At 40.5% G+C, this 20,030-nt stretch overlaps 1 protein-coding gene across 1 annotated transcript in view; it reads right to left on the bottom strand.

The window, feature by feature from the left end:
* lhx4 (LIM homeobox 4) overlaps positions 1-19,734 on the bottom strand; it is a 120,665-nt gene extending 100,931 nt beyond the window's left edge. The window contains exon 1 of the mRNA XM_072573519.1: positions 19,617-19,734. Coding sequence (XP_072429620.1) covers positions 19,617-19,719 — 103 coding nt within the window. The 5' untranslated portion in view covers positions 19,720-19,734. The remainder of the gene's footprint in view (positions 1-19,616) is intronic.
* Between the last annotated feature and the right edge of the window lie 296 nt (positions 19,735-20,030).

Here is a 20,030-nt window from a genome sequence, read left to right as displayed (position 1 = left end):
GGCACTCCACTGGTCACAGGCCTCCAGTCTGAAAAGCAACCCTCCACCACCACCCTCTGTCTTCTACCTTTGAACCAGTTCTGTATCCAAATGGCTAGTTCTCCCTGTATTCCATGAGACCTAGGCTTGCTAATCAGTCTCCCATGGGGAACCTTGTCGAACACCTTACTGAAGTCCATATAGATCACATTTACCGCTCTGCCCTCATCAATCCTCTTTGTTACTTCTTCAAAAAAACACAATCAAGTTTGTGAGACATGATTTCCCACGCACAAAGCCATGTTGACTATCCCTAATCAGTCCTTGTCTTTCCAAATGCATGTACATCCTGTCCCTCAGGATTCCCTCCAACAACTTGCCCACCACTGACGTCAGGCTCACTGGTCTATAGTTCCCTGGCTTGTCCTTCCCACCCTTCTTAAAGAGTGGCACCACGTTCGCCAACCTCCAGTCTTCTGGCACCTCACCTGTGACTATCGATGATACAAATATCTCAGCAAGAGGCCCAGCAATCACTTCCCTAGATTCCCACAGAGATCTAGGGTACACCTGCACAGGTCCTGGGGATCTATCCACCTTTATGTGTTTCAAGACATCCAGCACATCCTCCTCTGTAATATGGACATTTTTGCAAGGTGTTATTTAATAGATTTAGACCTTAAGTGACAGTTCAGTTCAGGAAATCAACTACATGTTAGTAACAAAAAGTACTGGAAAGACTCAGCAGATTTGGCAGCATTCATGGTGGGAGTAGCAGAGTTAACATTTCAGATTTGTGACTTTTTGCAAGACTGAAAAGTGAATTTAACCGGTTTTGAATTAATATTTGGATGAATGTGATGGAAGGGAGGAAGAACACAGGGGAAGGTCTGTGATAGTGTGGTGGGCAGGAGAGACCTTGTTCATTGTGCAAGGCAAAAGGGAATGGAACTGGGTCAAGTAAAGAAACAAACATGAACCTAGAGCCCATAAATACAAGATAGTTTCAAAGACTGTGGGAAAGAGAGAAATTACTCTTCCCTCAAGGTATGTTTCGAATCTTGAACTCACTATGACAGGAAGTTATTTGAAAAGGAAATGAAAGTAGTGCATGAGGGAAAGAGGAATAGATATGTATTGACACAACAACTATGTAAAAAGATAGAGTGAAAAGTTGAGATGAGGTAAATTGGAATGAAAGGAAACTAAAACGAAATTAGATCCGCACATGTGGGAGAAAGGAATGAAACAAAGAAAACAGAAATCGATGAAGAAATTCAGCAGGTCTGGCAGCATCTCTGCAGGGAGAAAGAGAGTGAACATTTCAAGTCCAGTAACCTCTCTTCAGAACAGGTCACTGAACTTGAAATGTTAATTTGCCTTACCCTTAATTAATGCTGCCACACCTGCTGAATTTCTCCAGCAATTCCTGTTACTTTTTCAGATCTTTGTTTTATTTTAAGGAATGAAACCTATTCATCGAAGTGAGTTGAGAGAAGGCTCACATGGAGAATAAACATGGCATGAACCTTTTGAGCTGAATGGCCTGTTGCTGTGATTTATCTTCTATGCAATTGTCCGCACACACCAGCTTTACGTTTACATTTGTAAGGTGATTTATATATTCATGTACTGTGACAGATTAATTACTTTTCTATCCTTATAGGATGGAGAGACAAATTGATTACAATCATTTGCCACTACCCTGTTTCCTGTTACTCTGCCAACTTTGTACTAAGTCCGCCACTGTTCCTTTTTGGCCACAAGCCTCAACTTTGTTGATCAGCTGCTTATATAGCATTTCATCAAATGTCTTTTGAAAGTGCATATGCAGTGCATCTACTATATTTCTCTTGTCAATCCACTCTTATCTCATCTATAAATTTCATCCAAGTTACCTAAACAATTTGCCTTTAAACAAATCTATGCTGCCTTGGCAAGGCAGCCATATGATTTCTAATAAAGTTACATGATAAGCACTTGGATACTATGATAGTCAGTGAAATCAGAAACCTGTTCAGCGTTTTCTGTGTGAAGTGACATAAGCTAGATCTTCTAGGGGTCTGAGTGATGTGGTCAGTGGTGAGATGTGTGATAGAATTGGATGACAAGTGCAGTGAGGTCCATCTCTGACAATAAAGATTATTTTCTTCCACTTTTTAAGCTTTTCACAAGCAGCATGGTGAGATTTTCACAAGGCAGCAGCAAGGTGTCATTTGATGCTCATTGAATGCCTTCTTGAAGCTGCAACTCACCTCATTAATATTCACACTCCCATCTTACCAGACACGTAAACAAGATAAACATGAGGAAAACTTGGACAAAAATGCCAGAGCGTGTACATGTCCATTTCAGCTCTCTGGTTGCTCAGGACAATCTCCATGTTGGAAACTGGGCAACAATATCTTAGGTGGGCACACTCTCTGAGCACCGGTCACATGCACCCCACATCCATGGACATTGGCATCTGACATTTGCCAGCCTCTAAGAATTCTTGCAGGACATCTCCAATCTACCCATAGGATTCTCCAACTCTTCAATGGTGCACCTCCATCTAATTATCATTGCAATGCTGCAGTAAGGACATGGTGTGCTTCTGAACATGGAGCCAGCTCATGATGGACCACACGACATCTCTGGGCTCTTCAATTGCTGTCATGGCTCACTCGCTTTCACCTATCTGGATGCTCACAGCATCCCTGCCTTCCAGTGCCTTTATGTCCTTTGCCTCCTCAGGCAGAGATACTAATAATGCTCATAGAGTCATAGAGTTCTACAGCAGAGACAGGCCCTTCAGCCCAAACTGGTCCATGCCGACCAAAACATCCATCCTCGCTAACCCCATTTCCCTGCACTTGGCTCCTATCCTTCTAATCCTTTCCTATCCACGTATTTGTCCAAATGCCTTTTAAGTGTTGTTAATATGCCCGCCTCAACCACTTCTGCTGGCAGCTCATTCCATTTTCGTACCAGCCTCTGTGTGAAAAGGTTGCCCCTCAGGTTCCCTTTTATTCTTTCCCCTCTAACCTTAAACTGATGCCCTCTAGTCCTCAATTCCCCAAGACTGAGTACATTCACCCTATCCATGCCTCTGATGATGTTATACTCTTCTATAAGATTGCCTCTCAGTCTCCATTGCTCTAAAGAAAAATGTCCGAGCTTGTTCAACTTCTTCCTATAACTCAGATTATTGGCAACATCCTTGTAAATTCCTTCTGCACTCTTTCCAGTTTGGTAACATCCTTCCTATAGCAAGGTGACCAAAACTGAACACAGTACTCCAAGTGTGGCCTCACCAACGTCCTGTGCAACTGCAACATAACTTCCCAATTTTTGTACTTAATGGCCTGACTGATGAAGGCGAGTGTGCCAAAAGCCTTCTTCACTGTCCTCTCTACCTGTGACTCCACTTTCAGAGAACCTGTGCACCTAAACTCCAAGATCCCTCTGTTCCATTACATTCCTTAAGACCCTACTATTCACCATGAAACTCCTACCTTGATTTGACTTTCCAAAATGCAAGACCTCCACCTATTGTTTCTGCTGTTTAGAATCATAGAATCTCATAGTGTGGAACCAGGCCATTTGGCCCATCGATTCCACACTGACCTTCCAAACAACATTCCACTGACACCCAACCTGCTACCTTATCCCTGTAGCTCTGCATTTTCCATGGCTAACCTACCTAGTCTGCATATCCCCAGTCACTACGGGCAATTTAGCATGACCAGTTCACCTAACCTTTACAACTTTGGACTGTGGTGGGAAACTGGAGCACCCAGAGGAAACCAGCACAGACACCGGGAGAATGTGCAAACTCCACACAGACAGTTGCCCAAGGGTGGAATCAAACCTGGGTCCCTGGCGCTGTGAGGCAGCAGTGCTAACCACTGAACCAACCACGCTATTCCTGAGTAGTACAGATACAAGGGCAGGAAACTTGTCACAGTTGTTATCAGCCCTTTGCTCAGGAGCTACGCATTAAGTCAAGGGCAGCCTCTGATACCTGTCCACACACTGCTTAGGCTGTGGTGAGTCCTGAAGAAGGGTTACACCTGAAATGCTGACTTCTGCACCTCCTGATGGTGCCTGGCTTGCTATGTTCTTCCCGCCTTCTGCTTGTCCACACACTGCTTGGGGCAGTCAGAGTGAGGATTGTCTTCTGATGAGGAGACAGATGATGGGAAGAATCCCACTTGCAATGAATTTTTCTGTGCTATTGTGTTCTATTGCCCTCATAGAAAGAAAGACAGCCTTGTCTGGGCGCATAATTATATTGAACAGAGTTAGTTTTTTTTCTAGTTTTTGGGCTTTTTTTATACATAGTAAAGGCCATGATGAAACTCTTGCTTTACCTAGTTCAAAAGATATCTTTCATAGATTCTTTTTTATTTTACTGAGAAGTTGGGTTTTTAGAGATGGCCTAGACACAAGGGATGAATTGAATTCTGGAGTATCTGCTGAATGATGAGTTGTTCAGGGAAACCCATGTAATAGAATGGGATGGAAATTGAACATGTCAGACAACTGACATGTTCAAACAATTAATGAGGCAAGTTTGATGAGATAGGGTGAGAAAATATTCAAGGCTTTGCAGTGAGAAACCTTCCAAAAAACACAGTAGAACTTTGCCAAAGAAACACAAGATTCAACTCATAGAATTAGATCCTGGGAAATGAGTTATTGTTAGCTTAGTCTAATTCATTGTACTCAATTTCTCACTGAAGTAAAAATAGTCTATGAAAGGTATCAATTTCTCACTAAAATAAAGAGTCCATGAAAGGCATATTCAAACTAAACGAAGAGAGAGTTTCAACTTAGCCTTCAATGTATATAAAAAGATTAGGTAGCCCAAAAACTAGAAAAGCATGTATCTCTTCAATATAAATATGTGTGGCACAATGACTAGCACTGCTGCCTCACAGTGCCAGGGACCCGGCTTCAATTCCCGCCTCGGGCAACTATCTGTGTGGCGTTTGCATATTCTCCCTGTGTCTGCATGGGTTTCGTTCAGGTGCTCTGCATTCCTCCCACTGTCCAAAGATGTGCAGGTCAGGTGAATTGGCTATGCTAAATTGCCCACGGTGCTAGGTGTAGGGGAATGAGTCTGGGTGGGTTGCTCTTCGGACGGTCGGTGTGGACTTGTTGGGCTGAAGGGCCTGTTTCCACACTGTAGGGAGTCTAATCTAATCTCAGCTTCCATGGAAAAGAGAAGTGCTGTGATTTCAACATTATTACTTATCACTGTGGCTCTATTGTACCTGTAACCAATGGTATTTTCTAGCTCATCCTAAGGTCCATGTGTAGTATTGCATCCCCTGTAACACCTAAGCTCCATACTTCTCCTCCAAACTATTACCTACTCCCAGAAATGATACTTTGCTCCCTTTGAATGGGAGCAATCTTCTGCCAATGCTGAGATGTCAGGCAGTGCTCAACCATAGAAGTCAAGCAGAAAATCCTAAACTCATGCAGATAACGGAATATATTGCAACCTTTTACATGATCTCTTGTTTTTGGTATAGATAATCCCTCAGAGTGTGACTTAAACAGTAAAATAAACAAACAGATACATACAAAAAAGTAGTAAATAGCAGATTTGCAAAATGCATAAGATTGAAGTATTTCACCTCGTCATATAAAATATATTAAATTTGTGTCTCATGACTAAAGCTCAATGTAAAACCAAACTTGAAACATGATCCCTACTAAAAACCTAAGTAGTGGGTTCTCTGTGTTGCATCTTCTTATGTAGTATTCTCAATAAGCTTTATCTTCAAATGTAAATTGGAATTAACTAGACATATTAAGTTTAAAGAATTGACAACTTAAACTGAAATTATTTCACCCAAATTAAGTTACTTGATTTGGCATCCTTTCTACCATCTGAAACATTCATTCATTCTGCCACTGATGCACAGTGGCAACAGTATGCATCATGCACAAAATTCACTGCAATAACTTGCCAAGGTTCCTTCAACCCTTCAAGCCCCCAAATTCTAGCAGCTAGACTATAAGAACAGCAAATAAAGGGTAACACTGCCACCTGTAATTTCCCCTTCAAGCCACGCAACACCATGACTTAGAAATATAATCGCCATTCCTCCAACATCGCTGATTCAAAAATCTGGAACTTTTCCCCTTAACATTGCCTTGGATGGTACAACCCATAGGCTGCACAAACTGCAGTCACCCAAATGTCTCAGTGTTGCTGTAGCAGCTTGGAATGAAGTCATGTAAAATCAGCTAGCTTCCATCCAAGCTCAGACTGTTGTCATCATGGCTGTGGATTATAGAGGCTTACATGGTGTCACAGCAGTCCAGTAATCTGTCCTTCAGACGAACACAATGACTGCTGAAATAGTAATAGCAATGACTTCATGGAGAATAATCTTGCTGTGCTCTTTCAGGGTAACAGCATTAAATACACTTGCTCCTCCCTCTCTGCCAAGGACCCTTGCTGTGCTAGACATAACAGTGGGACTCTTTCTGCAGCAAGTGAGGAGAGCTGCAACAAGAGAGACAAAAATACTTGGCTTCTCCTCACAAAGCGACCTGCTGCAGATGGTTTTGTTCATCAGTTTTGCTACAAGTGATCATCGTAGAATCCTTGTAGTGACAAACTACCACTGTCATATTGAGGACGCCCTCTAGCATACTGAATAAATTTAGTCAAACTTTTCCAGTGTAACTGTAGCACTGGCATTGACCTGGCATGGAAAATTGCCCATTTATGTCCTGCCCATAAAAAAGCAGGAGAGGTCTCATCCAACCAATTACTGACTCGTCTGTCTACTCTCAATTATCAGCAAAATGATGGATGAGGTCAGAGGCAGTGCTATGAAGCTGCGCCATTCAATAATAACAAGAGCCACAAATACATGGGAACACTACACATACAAGTACCCCTCTGAGCCAGTCACCATCCTGACTTGGAAATATATTGTTGTTCCTTCAGTGTTGATGGGTTAAAATCTTGGAACTCCCTCGTTAATGGCACTGTGGGTGTACCTCCGCCCAATCGGTTGCAGTAGTTTACAAATGCAGCTCACCACCATCTTCTCGAGGGTGATTAGAGAAGGACAATAACACACACTATCAATACTCTGAAAAGTCACCCATTGCTCAGAAACTGATCTGGACTGTGGCTACAAGACCAGGCAGAGTCTGTGAGGTTCAATGATGAGTCACTATGATGAATTCACAAAAATGGTCCACTTTTTTACGATCACAAGTCAGAAACATGATGGAATGCTCCCAACTTGCCTGGATGAGTTCAACAATACTCAAGGAGCCTAACACCATCCAGGAAAAATCAGCCTGTTTGATTAAGATCCCATCCATTACCTTCAATATTCAGTCCCTTTGCAGAGTATTCAATTTATGTGATGCTCAGCAACAACTCATGTCTGGACAACATTTTCCAAACATGGGAGCTCTACCAACTACAGAGACAATGGCAAAGATGCATGGCAAATACCACCTCCAGCAAGTTCCCCTTTGATTCACATGCCATCCCAACTTGGAATTATATCATTCATCTCTCATTGTCACTCAGCCAAAATCCTAGAACTCCATCCCCAATAACACTGATGGTGTACTCACACCACAAGGACCGCAATAATTAAGGAGATACTCCTTTGGATACTTAGAAATACTGGCCCAGCCAGTGACAACCACATCTTGTGAGTTAATACAAAAAATAGATTGCTTCCACTTAAACTGGTTAAACCTTATGAGATACTTCATCTCACCCTGACACAATAGTATATACTGGGCATTCTCCCTCACAGAACTTTACAGAACTGCACTGATCAGCTTCAGCTTCTCAGGTAAGCACAATAACTTTCTTTACATCTGTTAACCTTAAAATGATGTCTGAACACCAGATAGTTTGACATTAATCTAAATGGTCCTTGTAGGTCAGATTATATTTTTCACAGTGCAATGTGATTATATTAAACCCTGTAAGAATAACTAATTGTTAATACTGTCAGATCAAAATGTGATGCAAAGGAGGATTTACATGACAATAAAACATGACTTTTGATTTTCTAATGAGAAGTCACATTGTTTCAGAAGTGTGACCATTCATTGTCTCTTATCAATGCTTTACAATTGCAGCAAGGATTGGAAGCAGGATACCTACAGAACCTAAATATTAGAAGGTGTGAACAACTTACTGATGCAGTTAAGAAATACCATTTTTGCAAATAGTACGTCTTAAATAATCATGACATCAAAAATATATTAAAATATATCACATTTGCACTTATGTAGCACGTTAGATCATTGAGGTATTTTGTTCACTCCCCATCTTGATTTTGCTTTTGTTAAAAGGCATTTGATTTTCTACATGATAAAAGAACAAAATCTATCTAGTTTTTTGATAATCACACATTTTACAACAATAATGACATTGGCTAATTGTAGTAATTAGTCTCCAAGATTAGGTGGACAAACGTTGTTTAGTCTAATGTGGTAAAAATTCTGTGCCCATCACTAAGTCTACTTGGTTCTTCTGGTGGTGCTGTTTGAGAGACGAATTAAGAGCCGGGCACTGGGAACAATCTATCATGTGGCGCAAGACATTTAATATGTAACTGAATAAGTAGACAGGATATCAAATTAAATGGGGGCAACATTGCCACAATAGCAACATCTGCTGAGTACAGCTTGGAATGTCAACCTAGACCAAGAACTCTAACTACAAGGTGGAACTTGCACTCACTATCCCCTGACCCAGAAGGAGATTGTTACCTCTTCCAATTGTATGCCTGCCATTTCTTTGGTGTACAGAAGTCACCATTGTTGTATCGGTTTGATGAGATGGATATTATCAGTTTCGTATTTCCTCTTGTAGACAGCCCAGGAATCCCACAGTAGGTGCTGACATTTTCTGGAAGAGCTGTGACTGTAGTTTTCATTACTTTTCCGTTTCAAGAGATGGATTGCACCTGATCTTCTACTTGCTTATGAGGCAAATATTGTCTTCACCATAGTGACATTTTTAGATAACTCTGAATGCATTCGGGTTAGTGTCACGGTTGCTGCCATTCCCTTTCTGACTTTGTATTTCTGAACAGAAGGCAAGATCCAAGCCCCATTTTCATATTTTTTGCTTGAAGATGATGGGCTGATTTCCCAGCACTGTTCTGCAGCAATTTCTGTAGGCATGCTTTTGCTAACGAACTTGCCAACCTTCGATTTATGACTCAGATGAGGGATTCAAGACAACCTGTGTTATAGTATCTGACAGCATCAACCTGTAACTATTTGGAGGGAAGACCAACTTGTAATAGCTTTTAAAAGTAATTAATCATCCCAAAAATCCTATCAAGTAGTTGCCTCATCAAGAAATTGGATTGTATTTATCTGGATAGCCATCATGTTATATCATAGGCTTACCTCACTTCCATAGTTTTGCAGAGGAACATTTTGTTCACATTGGGTTTCATTTTTAACTCCCTTCCCCAGTAGGCTTTGAACTGACATCCGTACCAGTAAAGTAACAACGTGAGTTATGTGGAAGCATTGGAAAGGGTACAGAGAAGATTTACCTGGATGTTGCCTAGTATGGAGGGAAGGTCTTACAAGGAAAGACTGAGGGATTTGAACCTGCTTTCATTAGAGAGAAGAAGGTTAAGAGGTGACTTAACAGAGACATACAAGATGATCAGAAGATTCATTAGGAAGATTACAGTGAGAGTCTTTTTCCTCAGATGGTGATGGCTAGCACAAGGGGACATAGCTTTAAATTGAGGGATGATAGACATAGGATAGATGTCAGAGGTACACTCATTACTCAGAGAGTAGTAAAGACGTGGAACGCCCCACCTGCAACAGTAGCAGACTCATCAACTTTAAGGACATTTAAATGATCATTTGATAAACATATGGATGATCATGGGAAAGTGTAGATTAGATGGGCTTCAGAATGGTTTCACAGGTTGGTGCAACATTGAGGGCCGAAGGGCCAGCACTGTGCTGTAATCTTGTATGTTCTATGTTCTATGTGACAAAATCACAGGAACTTTATGGCTTGACAATATACAGTCAAGTGACAGGGAATTATACACTCATTCTAACTAGTTTGGTTAAAAAGAGAAAAAAAACTCCCATTTACAGATACCTATAAAGAAGCAAACCCACTGCATCCTAAGTAGCTATAAGCGCTTAACAAATTTGTCAATTAGCTGAGCCGTGGAAGATTCTTTGATAAAACTGTTCATGTAAAATCTCTGCAATGAGAGCTTTCCTGCTGAGATTGATCTACAACAGTGACTGAATGAATAAAGGGGTCAAGGTTCTGCAGCATTTAATTTGCTAACCCTAAGTGTTGCTCTAGTAGCAGTAATTACAATGTGAATCCCTACTTTTCATTTCATTTTATGACTGTCAATGACGGTCTATCCATTAAAGCCAATGTAACATGTCCCTATTTGGGAAATACCTACTTCATTTATAATGAAAAAAAAAAGCCTTTGCCCGATGTGTTCAGTTTAATATAATATAAATTCACAGTTGAAATTAGATCATACTTGGTTAAAGCTTTAGCTGCTTAATAACTCTTCTGTAATGATGGCTGTGACATTTCTAACGGCAAAATTCTACCCTCTTGTGCAGGCTGGTTGCTAGCAGGCAATATGGAATTCCATGTTTATTTCTGGGTTGAACCTTTTTGACACAAATCGACTTGAAGAGAACAAGGTCAGGTTTGAGAGAGTCAACATTAAGTATAGAAACTGTGAAACCACTGAATAAATCCTGTAGACGGCAATCCCTGCCTGCCCTGAATCATGTTTGATTGTATCTGCAGGAATTTTGTGAGCGTACGTATGTGGCTGCATATCCTTCTTTTATATTTCTACATTTGTGTCCTGTGACTGCTGCGTATGAACATGTATGTGCACTCCCCTTTGGAATCTGTGTATACACAAGAGTGTGTACTTCAGTGCATGTGTCAGCAGGAGTGTCTACATGTGCATGCCTTGGGTGGATGTTGTTAAACTTGAGACGATGAAGAAAAGTTTCACAAGAATTTTCCAGTACTGGAGGGTTTCGGTTATAGGGAGGGCTTGAACAGATTGGGGCTTTTATCCTTGGAGTATCAGAGGCAGAGGGGTGAACTTATAGAGGTTTATAAAATCATGGCTGGCATGAATAGTGTCAATAGCCATGGTCCTGGTGTGGGGGCGCCACTAACTAGAGGGCATATAGGTTTAAGATGAGAGGGGCAAGATTCAAAGAGGGCCTGAAGGGTAATTCCTTTCAAACAGAGGGTGGTGCATGTATGGAACAAGCTGCTAAAGAAAGTGGTAGAGGCAGGTACAATTACAACATCTGGACGGGCAAATGAATAAGAAAAGTTTAGAGGGACACAGGCAAATGATGGAAAATGGAACTAGTTCAGATTAAGATGTCTAGTCGGCTTGGATGAGTTGGATCAAAGGGCCTGTTTTTGTGTATGACTTGATGTACAATGTACGGAATGATCTCTTGACTGTATGTCTTTGAATGTGTATTTTTTGCACAGTGAGTGATATAGCTTTGATCACATAGTTTAGCTGCATGCAGACATTATGTATAACCTACCTGTGAGAAGCTCAACCTGGTGTAATATATTTATGAGAGATTATAAATTAGTTAGCTGTACATTTAGATGTTGATGCAGTGAATTAACTCAGAGAAGCTCGATATGTTGTGCATATATAGTCATGACAGGATTGCAGGGCATTTACTTTTAAATTTGCTGAAGAGCAATCTACAGCCAATACGTAGTATAATTGAGCAATCCGTATATAGTACATGTTAAATAGGACAGCTCAGTATAAATTGCTGTATATTTATGACAGAAGGGCTTGACCGAAGTGCTTCCTAAACGTGTCCCACTGTGACCCCATTTTAAGGCTTGAAAATGATCATGACTCCTTAGTGACAACTTAGCGAGTGAGCAGTTGAGGCTGTGGGGTGGTGAGAGTGGGAGCCTGTTAAAGCAGACACATAGCTGTCCTGATTTAGTCAATGTTCCAAGGAGGCTGTTGCTGCCTCAGAGCTCACAGCCCTGTTTGGAGTATTGATGCGCACATTGGAAGCACTGCTTTAAACAGTACATGTTAGTTGTCTGACAGGTTGTCTGTTATGTATTTATAGTGGTGCATATTGTAAGCTATTTAGTAAAGGGAGGTCACATGGTGTACATTATGTATTTATAAGTTATTTATACTCACATTTTACATGCTCACAAGTCTGCACAAAAGATCGTAAGTCTGTAGTGTGTTATCTGTTGCAGCAGTCTATATATCCAGTGTTGTGTGTTAAAATGATAGTTAAACAAAGAACAAAGAACAATAGAGCACTGGAACAGGCCAGTCGGCCCATCAAGACTGTGCCAACACATGACGCCTTTATAAACTTGCCTCTAGGCCATCCATTTCCTCTATTCCGAGGGATTCTATGATTCACTGCCTATACATATATCTGCAAAATGTCTCTTAAACATTGCTATTGTAACCGCCTCCACAACCTCCACTAGCAGTGCATTCAGGCACTTACCACTTTCGCTGATAACTTGCCTCTCACATCTCCTTTAAGCTTACTCCTTTTTACCTTTACAACGTACCATAGTAATTGACATTTCTACTCTGGGGAAAAGGCTTTGACTATCCATTCCAGACATGTCTCTCATAATTTTGTAAACTTCATCAGGTTGCTCTTCATTAGATTAGATTAGATTACTTACAGTGTGGAAACAGGCCCTTCGGCCCAACAAGTCCACACCAACCCGCCGAAGCGCACCTACCCATACCCCTTCCCCTACATTTAACATTACGGGCAATTTAGCATGGCCAATTCACCTGACCTGCACATTTTTGGACTGTGGGAGGAAACCGGAGCACCCGGAGGAAACCCACGCAGACACGGGGAGAATGTGCAAACTCCACACAGTCAGTCACCTGAGGCGGGAATTGAACCCGGGTCTCTGGCGCTGTGAGGCAGCAGTGCTAACCACTGTGCCACCATGCCGCCCACATTCTTTGATGTTCAATGGAAAACCAACCAAATTCATCCAATCTCTCCTCATGGCTAACTCCCTCCAAAGCAGGCAACATTCTGATAAACTATTTCTGTACTCTCTCTAAAGCTTCCACATCCTTCTGCTTATGTGGTGATCTGAACTGTACACCATATTCGAAATGTGGCCTAACTAAAGTTCTATACAGCTGCAACATGCCTTGCCAATTTTTATACTCTGTGCCCAATCTAGTGAAGGCAAAACATGCTATAAGCCTTCTTGACCACCTTACCCACTTTTGTTGCGACTTTCAGGGAACTGTGGACCGGTACACATAGATACTTCTGCGTGATGATGCTATCAAGGGTTCTGCCATTTACTATATACTTCACAAGATCTCCAAAAATGCATCACCTTCCTTTTGTCCAGATTAAACTCCATCTGCCATTTTACCGCCCAAGTTTCTAGCTGTTATAACCCTGCTGTATTCTCCAAGAATTCTCCTCATTATCCACAGCTCCCTCAATCTTCATGTCTTGAGCAGAATTGCTAATTAGCCATTTATATTCCCCTCCAAATTATTTATATATACATATATATATATCTATATATATATATATATAACATAATGGATAAATGATTTGGTGTGTATTATATTCTTATATTATGAATGACAAAAATTTAGAACTTCATGTTACATACTTGAATTCTATATAGTGTCAAATATAAAATTATACATACATTATGTCTTTAATAGAGAAATAAGTATGCTTAGTTTTATATCTGTGTACATTATGACATATGTCAGAGTGATCAATGCAGTCTATTTACTTATATTTGAGAGATCATTATACGTTGAACAATACCAAAATTCATCATAATTTGTTAGATAAATGTGATAATATTAATATTTAGCTATTGCAATTCCTGATGTACTTGATTTAGACTTGGACTAAAAATATTATTCACTGCTTGTTGCTTTTTGAGAGATTAAAGAAATTTGGGGAGGGGGGGAAGTTACAGCCTAATATATTGAGGTGCTCATTTGAACATGCTTAATTTGTTGTCCCTCTAGGAACACTGGATGAAAAACAGTGAAGGCTCTACAATTTTAGAAGTAAAATGTTAGCATCTATTGATAAGAAGAAAACTTTGAGCATTTATTTAGCAAGTGTTCAATGTTGCATATTTTTGAAGATTGCATGTGGTACCTGCTATAGAGTTCCATTCATGCATATTTTAGACATATGTACAAAGTGTTTTTTTATTAATTCATGAGATGTTGGTGTCACTGGTTAGGCCAGCACTATTTATTTATTAATAATTGAGAAAATGTTGGTGAGCTTTCTTCTTGATCTGCTGCAGTCCATGGTGGGTAAGTACACCTACAATGCTGTTAAAAGGAAGTGAAAGAGCCGTGATATAATTGCAACTCAGGAGTGGCAAGAAGAGCTTGCAGGTTCTGTTGTTCCCAAGTATCTATCATCCTTGTCCTGCTATGTGGTTGAGGTTACGGGTTTGCAAGGTACCACTGGAAAAAGCTTGGCAAGCATCTTGTAGGTGGTACATGGTACTGCCACTGTGTCTCATTAAAGGGAGTGGGTGGTTAAGGTAATGGATGGTGAGGCAATCAAGTAAGCTGCTTGTCCTCAATGGTGTCAAGCTTTTTAAATGCTGTTATTCAAGCAAGTGAACAATATTCCACCACTCTCCTGACTTGTGTAATATAGATTATAGACAGGCATTTGGGAGTCAGGACGTGAATGACTCATCACAGAATTCCCAGCCTATATTTGTAAGCATACTATTTACATGGATGGCCCATTCAGTTTCTGATTAATGTTAAGCCTAAGGATATTGATATTAGGGACTTCAGTTGTGACAGATCTGGTTTTCCCCAGTTTTGTTGGATCTCCTTGGTGAATGTTCAGTCAAAGGCTTTATGTCTCACCTCCCTGTGCAATGTGAGACAATGTACACAAGTTTTTCATAACTACATAAAGCAAGATGGACTACAACAGTTCAAGAAAGTAGCTCACCACCTCCTTCTCAAGGGTAACTAGAGACAGGTATTAAATGCTGGCCCAGCCAGTGATGCCCACATTCCATAAGTGAATAAAAACAAAATGTGTACAATATTTATGAGAGCTTTATGTATAATGCTTATTACATTTGAGATGTCCATATACATATTAATGAGAGATCTAAATATAACACGATATATGGAGAGATTTGGATATAATGTATGTAATGGATTTCTCAAATATGATGATGTTTATATAAAGATCTCTCCATTTAATATGTTATACATAGATCTGTCATTAATATGTTATATTCTTGACATGTTTATATTTTTGCTGGAACTGGTCTTTATGTATTTTGTCTGATATTCATGAGAGAGCTGTATACAATGAGTTATATTTTCAGGTGATCTGTATATACAGGAGATCTGTATACAATGCAAGCTACATTTACAGGAAACTGTATACAATGAGTGTTATCTTTACAGTAGAATAGAATACAATGAGTGTTATATTTGAGAAAATTGTGTACAAAGTGCACTATATTTACAGGACAACTGTACATAATGAGTGTTCTATTTTCAGGTGATTGATATATACAGGAGATCTGTGCACAACGAGTATTATATCTATAGGAAAATTGCATACAATAAGTGTTATCATTACACAAGAACTGAATACAATGAGTACTATATTTGAGAGATCTGTATTCTAGGATGTTATTTTTACAGGAGAGCTGAATACAATGAGTGGTATATTTACAGGAGAACTAAATGCAATGAGTGGCATATTAATAGGACAGCTTTTTACAATGAATATAATATTTGAGAGACCTGTATTCTAAGATGTTATATTTACAGGAGAGTTGCTTACAATGTGTGTCATATTTACTGGGAGAGCTGAATACAATGAATGTTATATTCACAAGATAACTGAATACAATGACTGTTATATTTACAGAAGAGCTGAATACAACGAGTTATATTTATAGGACAGCTTTTTACAATGAATATTATATTTGAGAGATCTGTTCCTAAGGTGTTATATTGACAGGAAAGTCGTTTACAATGCGTGTTATATGAACAGGAGAGCTGCAGACACCAGTGTTGCAGTTGTGAGAGATACACGCAAGTATTACATTTACCGAGGTTCGATATACAATAGGTGCTGCTTCTTAATGACTGATCTCATTTGTATGATGTTGCTGGCTGTAGTTCCTGGGTGCTTTGATTAATTTACGATTACACATGCACTGTTTCCAGTCATTCCTTGCGCTATCAATTCATATATTTTAACCAACCAGGTTTAGCTAGGTTAGAATCCAGCCACCAAAGAAAGAAACTGGCAAATAATTTGTTTTGCTGTCGACAAGACTGCTCCGCATTGTTTTAAAACATTGGTATCCAGAAGAAAGCCGAAATCTCTGACACCTCCAGAAGAGGAACTGAGCTGAACATCTGCATATACAGACATGAACAAAGCAACAAGCGCTAAAAGGGGGTTTCTTTAATGCGTGGTGTGCTAAGTCAAAGTAAATGGACTTCATTTCATGAGGATTATCTATACTCTCCGACAGTTTTAATTCCACGGAAGATTTCTGCTTTACAACGATTGGAAATATGAATATTTAACACACAAAATAAATCCAGCTCCACTGGATGCATTTATTAATATTGACAGAGTATATGCAACGAAAGACTGTAACCAAATGTCCTATTGAAACAACCATTCAGTATTATAGCTCACAAGGCAGATGCAGAGATTGTCTTGGCGGCACTTTGATTCTGAAATAGACTATAATTCGTGTTCTATCTATCTAAGCGCTGCATCCAAATAGAACCGATTCATTTCAAAAACACAGCGCACACTATCTACGCTTTCGTTTGAAATGTTTTGGGACTATAATCAGTCAAAACTTCGAAAAATAAATTCGTCAAAGGCAACATGATTCATCCCAGAAATGCAGGGAGAACCGTGACCATGTGCCTCTGCTAAGTCTGTTGTTTGGTGCACTGATATTACTAAGGACTGAACTGAGCAGTCTGAGCAGCTCTTACAATATAAGGAGATTACAACACAGGACAGGGAGAGGGGGTTGGGTTGAGGGGGTGAAATCACATCAGTCTAGAGTCGCACACGATGAGACAGCGATTAAAATAAACCCAGGGGTGAACATATAGAAAGAGATATAAAAAGAGGCAGAAAAGTGCACACTTACATCTATCTGTCATCTCCTCCAGACTACAACCCAAACATTTAACAATTCTGGCCTGAGCAGATTCCCAGTTTAATAGCTGTCCCAATCAGCTCCCGGAATTCTAAACTCTGTAATTCTCTCCCTTAACCTTTGGGCCTCTCTGCTTCCCTCGTCTTTTAAATCGCTCCGTGAAACATTCCTCAACAACGAAGCTTCCAGTCCCCTGCTCCAATACAACACAATGTGGCTAAGCCTCAACTTGCAGCACACAGCAACATCTGGCCTTTTGCCTTACTTAAAGGCGTCATATAAATGGACGTTGTTGCTGAAGACAGAGAAGAGATTTGATCTGCTTGCTTTCTGTAATGGATCTGCTTTCTACCTCATACACAAGCATACCTCCTCATGTCCTTCCAATAAAGTTTAATGCTAAAGCTATTTTAACTATGCACGAGCCATCACCTTGTTCCTTCAGTGTTCAGAAGGTTTGGTAAATGTAGCTTTCCCCGTTACTTTCAGCTAAATAATTAATGTCTTACATTATGGAATTATTTATTGCGGGTTTAAAACGCGTAATATACCATGCATTAAATGTAACAGAAAATGTGGTAAATTGCAGGAACCACTGTATAATGTCATAACGTGAGTAATCCCAAAAGCAAACGTGACATGTGGTTTACCACACAAAGTAGTATATTTCAGAATGTCAAAGTTACCACCACCACGCACTGACTTGCAACATTTACATTTGCTTTACTTGCAGAGTTCCCTCTCCAGACCACGAGCTCCACCATCAACACACACTCACAAACATATACATAATTTTATGGATAGTTGAATCCTAAGTAACGGTTGAATAGGGACTCGGTGCTGCTTTAGTTCACAATGCATCCCTGCAAGCCACAAGCCTCCCGTGACAAAACACTTTCTCTCATTGGGTTCCTCCAGCAGTAGAACTGCGGTCCTTAGGTTGGCTGTGGTGTCTTGGTGGGTTTGTACTGAGGAGATGGTTACAGTCGAGACACTAATCAAATGCTATACAGGAGACAGGCCATGGCAGTAATCGAGGGCGCAGTTTTATTCTGAAGAAAACAGATTTCTGTACTATCTAAATATATTGGCAAGGAGCAGTTCCCAACCTTATGTAGGCCAAACGCCGCGTAGTTCATAGCATCTCTCCACATAAGAACTAAATGCCATTACCCCGAACTACACTGGAGTTCACAATCGATATATGTGTTTGCACTGGTATGTCATTTATTTTGTTGTTAGGCCCTAAACTGTCTCTTTGTTTACCGCTCATAATCCAAATTATTGCATTCTGTCTGTTTAAACTTCATTTCTTTTTACAAATTAAACGTATTCCACGCGTTCTAAATTCGCACTGGGGAATACATCCTGCACATTTAGAAATCAAAACGTCTCTTTTCCGTTTTCTCTTCCCAGCTAAGTCTAGTATTAAATACACTGCAGTCACAAAATAGAACCTGTTAACTGCACGAACACAGACGGAGAGACTGAAACTGTTGTCTCAAAACATTCCCATCAATGTGTCCTGGGTTTTTTTTAAAAAAAGGAATAGACATCAGGACCTACCGGTGGTAACTGGATCTCAGTGCCCGGGTCAGACTGGCTAGCCGCCGTCCAAGATGAACTTTATACAGTTCAATAAACGCACAATAATAATGAAGCAAAACAGATTCGGTTCGAGAAGGAGAGAGATTAAAATTGCCTGTTTTCTGGTGGATCACTACACAAACCCGAACAGACACACACACACATATAAAAAGCAGCTCTTTCCCCTAAGCCGCTCCTAATTGTCAGATGGCAAAGAAAGCTATTGATAAGGGAGAGAAAATTAAATTGCACTTTAGCACAAATGCTATTAGGGAACAGTTGTCTCCCGACGAGTCTGCCTTTGGAATAATTGACTGCATAACAGCGCCCTGCTTGTTTAAACTTACCTATTCACCAAGCAACAATACAAAATCGTTGAGGGATTTGCGATTTTGTTTCTTTTTTACTATTTACGGGAAAATCCCTCTATTTTAAATATTTAAAAAAGTCTGATCAAATCGTGTTTGGCCTCCCCCCACCCTCCCCCTTCAAAACCCGGCGTGCACACTGACTCCACCACACAGAAGTCCAGAAAGCGTTTAATCTGGAAGGTGAACCATGTTGGTGAGGTCGAGTTGGTTCGAATAAAGCTTACTACATTCTCCTATTTTCCAAGAAAATAAAAGCCCGCGAGGAAAGAAATTCTGTATTTTGATCAATTTACTCCCAGTTGTTTTTAAAACAAAAAGTCTCTATGATTCCTAATGTCAGTCAGATAACACCTAAGGGTCCTTCATTGGGATGTATATTAATGAACGGTTGTTATAACAGCCTCTCTCTCTCTCACCGTTTCGAAGCTGCTGGTTTTGAGCCAGTAATGCCAACAGTAGATCTTTGCTGAGATGCTGTGGGTCCTGCTCCCGTTGGCTCTGCTCGCTCCTGCTGTCCATTACTGAGCTCTCTGGACACTGATCGTGGAGCCGTCACTGTTCCGTCACTTCAAATCAAAAATTACCCCACCCCACATTTTAAAGACAAAACCCCGTCTTTGTCCCCCAACCCCGTCACTGTTAACTCCACCGGCCGAAGTCGTTTTCAGATTTCTCAGGCCTTTGCCCAACCCCAGCGTGAGTGGTGCAGGCACATGTGGATGTTCTCCAGTCTGATGGGGGGGGGGGGAGGAGAAATGGTGTAGGGTGATGTGTTCACAGAGCGGCTGTGAGGCTGGCCTGAGCTCTCGGTTCCGGGACAGCCACCTCAC

The sequence above is a fragment of the Chiloscyllium punctatum genome, chromosome 7 (genome assembly GCF_047496795.1).
Source record: "Chiloscyllium punctatum isolate Juve2018m chromosome 7, sChiPun1.3, whole genome shotgun sequence".
NCBI lineage: Eukaryota > Metazoa > Chordata > Chondrichthyes > Orectolobiformes > Hemiscylliidae > Chiloscyllium > Chiloscyllium punctatum.
The sequence above is the reverse complement of the archived record's forward strand: the minus strand, read 5'-3'. Positions and strand labels throughout refer to the sequence as shown.